At 46.5% G+C, this 5,000-nt stretch overlaps 1 protein-coding gene across 2 annotated transcripts in view; it reads left to right on the plus strand.

The window, feature by feature from the left end:
* Nucleotides 1-5,000, plus strand: part of LOC310871341 (cell adhesion molecule DSCAML1-like) — a gene marked incomplete at its 5' end in the record, with an annotated part of 145,037 nt that overhangs the window by 117,645 nt on the left and 22,392 nt on the right. For both annotated transcript variants that reach the window (XM_083782826.1, XM_083782827.1), the window contains one exon: nucleotides 916-1,071. In XM_083782826.1, coding sequence (XP_083638952.1) covers nucleotides 916-1,071 — 156 coding nt within the window. The remainder of the gene's footprint in view (nucleotides 1-915; nucleotides 1,072-5,000) is intronic.

Consider the following 5,000-nt stretch of genomic DNA (forward strand, 5'->3'; position numbering starts at 1 on the left):
GGACAGTAAACAGAATGTTGTCCGTGTTGTGGACAACATGCAGTGGACAGTAAACAGAATGTTGTCCATGTTGTGGACAACATGCAGTGGACAGTAAACAGCATGTTGTCCATGTTGTGGACAACATGCAGTGGACAGTAAACAGCATGTTGTCCGTGTTGTGGACAACATGCAGTGGACAGTAAACAGCATGTTGTCCATGTTGTGGACAACATGCAGTGGACAGTAAACAGCAGCGGTGGAAAATGTTTTACCACTTCACCACTTTTCAACCTATCTTCATATACTAGGTCCTCACTAATAATCATGAAAAAATTGCGCAATTCTTTTCTATACTCAGTCTGTGGGCAGTTCAGTTGCAATGCGAAAATGGAAGCCATATCGTTCTCACGATAATGAATATCTAAACATTTTTGTAAAAAACACAGCCCTCCTATATGAGACACAGACTGAGTAGAAACAAATCGTGCCATTTTATCATGATTATTAGTGAGGACCTATTATATGAAGATGGGTTGAAAAGTGGTGAAGTGGTCCTTTAAGTAAAAAGTATCAATACTGCAATATTGGACTATACTAGTTACTGCCCGACACTGGTGCTAAATGTACAGTATAGTGCGGATTAAAAAGTACAACATTGGTCTCCGATATGTAGCGGAGTAGAAGTTATTGGAAATTGTAAATACTCAAGTAAAGTACAAACACCTTAAAGAATTGTACTCTAAGTACAGTACTTTAAGTACAGTACTTACTCCCAATGTACGAATGAATGAACCATTGTAAAGCGCTTAATTTGAGCACTTGGAAAAGCGCTATAAAAATGCAATTCATTAGTACGTCAGTGAATGCACCTGCGGTTACTTTCCACCAGGTGTTTTATCAGTGTGTGTCATGTCCGCCATGGTCGTTCCTCAGAGTGGGGGGAGATGCAGAACATCACCACCACCCGAGAGCAGGTGGAGCTGCGGAACCTGGAGAAGTTCACCAACTACAGCGTCCAGGTGCTGGCCTACACCCAGGCGGGGGACGGCGTCCGCAGCAACGTCCTCTACATACAGACCCGCGAGGACCGTGAGTATATTGTTCTTTAAACCCATTTCTTTTAGACCCGAGGACGATTCTATACAAAAATGTCTTCTATACATCCTGACGGTTTTCTGAAAGGTTTCTATGTAAGTCGTTCTTCGATTTTCAAAAACATAGCAGACCTACAAGCTCAATGAGCTTGTAGGTCTGCTATTTTTTCAATAGCTAAAGCATAACATAGTGCTAACACCAAAAGGGGTTCCCGCCCCAAATGGGTTAACCCATTTTAGATCGGAAAATGCCTTCTAAATCCTGACATTCATTCATATTCATTAAGATTTGTGCCGCATTTTCACGATTTTTCAAAAATAGCAGACCTCTGCTATTTTTCAATAGCTAAAGTATAACATAATGCTTAGAACACCAAAAGGGGTTCCCGCCCCAAAAAATGGGTCAAGATGTGTTTTTGGGGGGCTTTTCATGCCTTTATTGATATAGGGAACATCATTGTGGGTGAACTAACTAACCCTTTCAAATGGATTTATTTTCAAAAGCAACAGACCTATATGTAAATAAACGACAACACAACAGTGACATAATGAGATTGATGACATCATCGTCACAGAATTTACAGATGACACTGCAACAACATTTACTGTACAGTAATACTGTACAATATACAGTATGTGAAGGACACAGCTGCATGGCAGCATCTGGCTCATATATGGCAGCTGCCAATAATAACCGACTGTATATATATACAGTACAGTAAGTTTATACACGCACGCACGCACGCACGCTGAACAAAACACTCAGCTCAAAAGGATGCACACTTTAAGCATTCAATTTTTTTGTATGTATCGTAGTTCCGAAAAATAATAATGAACAGGATTCCAGGAATAAGAAACACGCACGCACACACACACGTCACACACACACACACACACACACACACACACACACACACACACACACACACACACACACACACACACACACACACACGTCACACACACACACACACACACACACACACACACACACACACACACACACACACACACACACACACACACACACACACACACACACACACACACACACACACACACACACACACACACGCTGCGCTTATCAGATGTGCTACACAAGGGGAGTGAGTGGAGAGATGGAGGGGGTAACAAAGAGAGGGTGGTGTTGGGTTGTATATATCTCAAGCCCATGACTAAAGCACATTTGTTGGGGAAGCTCCATTAGCAGTGCTAATGAGAATTAAGAGGCTTTGGGGTGCCACGACGGCTCAGGGCTGAGGCAGGCCTGGAGACACAGAGAGAGAGAGAGAGAGAGAGAGAGAGAGAGAGAGAGAGAGAGAGAGAGAGAGAGAGAGAGAGAGACGAGAGGAGGCACAGAGAGAGAGAGAGAGAGAGAGAGAGACGAGAGGAGACAGAGAGAGAGAGAGAGAGAGAGAGAGAGGCACAGAGCATCCAGGAGCCAGCCATCAGCCCCATCGGCCCTGCAGCCACCACTGGCACAGGGATTAACTCCTCGAGAGATTAAGACGGAATTAATTTTGTGCTTACACCATTGGAGGCGGGATTACAGCCCCCGATCCATGTCTCATCACCCCCCCCCCCCCCCCCCCCCCCCCTTTAAGTGAAGGAGGGAGGGGCTCAGTGGGCGACGGGGTCACGGGGGTGAAGAGAGAGAGAGAGAGAGAGAGATAGAGAGAGAATGCAACCATTCTTATTAAAAAACTAAATATTTTAGTGATTCTTCTAATTTGATGGATTTTATATGCTATGCTATGCAATATTTGATCATATGCCCTATTTATAATAATTAAAAAGAGGGGAAAAAAAGTATTTACCTGTGAAGGAAGCAAATGTGCTGTATAGCCTTAAAATACACGATGATGATAAATTATATAGATATAGATGGATGGATTGAGAGAGAAAGAAAGAGAGATTATGGGCACTAAATAGTATCAAATTCAACACAAGTGAGAGCTGTTTAAATGACATAGAACCTCTGCTATGTTGACCTCCTCTCAGCTCTTTGACTTTGGCCTCATTCACACCTAAAAGACACCTGTCTTGTCCGTGTTTAATGCCGCCCCCCCCCCCCCCCCCCCCCCCCCCCCCCCCCCCCAATGCATTTCCAATGGAAGTCACATGGTTTGACCAAACTTTTTTGTTTGATCGCTGCCCCCCCCCCCCTCCCCCCATCAAACAAAAATGTTTGGTCAAACCATGTGACTTCCATTGGAAACACGGACAAGACACAAGACACGGACAAGACAGGTGTCTTTTAAGTGTGAATGAGGCCTTAAACTACAGGACAGTGCAGTGTACGTTATACGTGGTAGTACGCACGCACGCACGCACGCACACACACACACACACACACACACACACAGTATACAGTACAGTAGCTGGGTCTGTTCAGTGAACTTAACATGAACCACAGGACAGCACAGTGTGCGTTGGTGGTGTGTGTACTGTATATAGAGCAGTCCCTCCCCCTTTCAGAACAACGAACGGCCCAGGAAATGAAATGCAATGCATTCTGACCATAGGCTTTTCTTTAAGTATTTATTTAAAGACGGTTACACCGCGGACAAAGCCAACTCGGATCGTGACAAATCATGACAATGAACACAATATTTTGGGCCGATCAAAGAAGAAAATAAAGGCAGGAGACAACACTATTTGTTTTTTCCTTTTTCTTCTTATAAATTATTTGATCGGCCCCAAAACATTGTGTTCATTGTCATGATTTGTCACGATCCGAGTTGGCTTTGTCCGCGGCGTAACCGTCTTTAAATAAATACTTTAAGAAAAGCCTATGGTCAGAATGCATTGCATTTCATTTCCTGTCTGTCTGTCTGTCTGTCTGTCTGTCTGTCTGTCTGTCTGTCTGTCTGTCTGTCTGTCTGTCTGTCTGGTGTCTGTCTGTCTGTCTGTCTGTCTGTCTGTCTGTCTGTCTGTCTGTCTGTCTGTCTGTCTGTCTGTCTGTCTGTCTGTCTGTCTGTCTGTCTGTCTGTCTGTCTGGTGTCTGGTGTCTGGTGTCTGTCTGTCTGTCTGTCTGTCTGTCTGTCTGTCTGTCTGGTGTCTGTCTGTCTGTCTGTCTGTCTGTCTGTCTGTCTGGAGGCCTGGGCACATTTTGGGCACCAGATGGGCTTAACTCCCCAGCCACAACCCCACCCCCACCCCCACCCCACACGCACACGCACGCTCGCATACACGCACGCATACACACACACATACACATACACACGCGCGCGCACACGCACACACGCACACGCCACGCACACGCACACGCACACACCCTGCCCGCCTCCTGACTCCCACTCTGACATGGAGGCCTGGTTATGATAATGATGACTTTCTCTTCTAACCCCCCCCCCCCTCCCCCCCCCCCCTCCCCCCCCCCCCCTCCCAAGTCCCAACACACTCTCCCTATTCGTCCCTGCTTTATAACCCCATCCCTCCCCCTCCTCCCTTCCCTCCCTCTCTCTCCCTCTCTCTCTCTCTCTCTCTCTCTGCCATGCTTTATCCCTGCCTGGGTAATGCACAGGATGAGAGTGAGCCCAGGGGGACGGGGCTCACTGACTGACTGACTGAATAGGTGAAACGGCTGGGCCAGGAGGAGGAGGCCCCACGTATAGGAGGGGGGGTTGAGAGGGGGTTTTGGATTGAAGGGGATATAGAGAGAGAGTTCAGGCTCTGTTACAGTAGTCCCTTTTCCGTCGAGACCCCCCCCCCCCCCCCCCCCCCAGAGGAGAGCGAGTACAAGTGGTATTTACGGTCGAGGGGCGGGATTGAAGGACTTGTTGTAACTGGGAGCCTTAAATATTGCATGGTGCCGACATGGTAGAAGATTTGCCGCTGGTGTAATATTTATTCCATGCTTTTGGATGCACCTTTCACTGCTCAGATCCAAGTCAACGCACACACACACACAAACTATATAGT

This window comes from Protomyctophum parallelum, assembly GCF_964188405.1.
Source record: "Protomyctophum parallelum genome assembly, chromosome: 1".
Taxonomy (NCBI): Eukaryota; Metazoa; Chordata; class Actinopteri; order Myctophiformes; family Myctophidae; genus Protomyctophum; species Protomyctophum parallelum.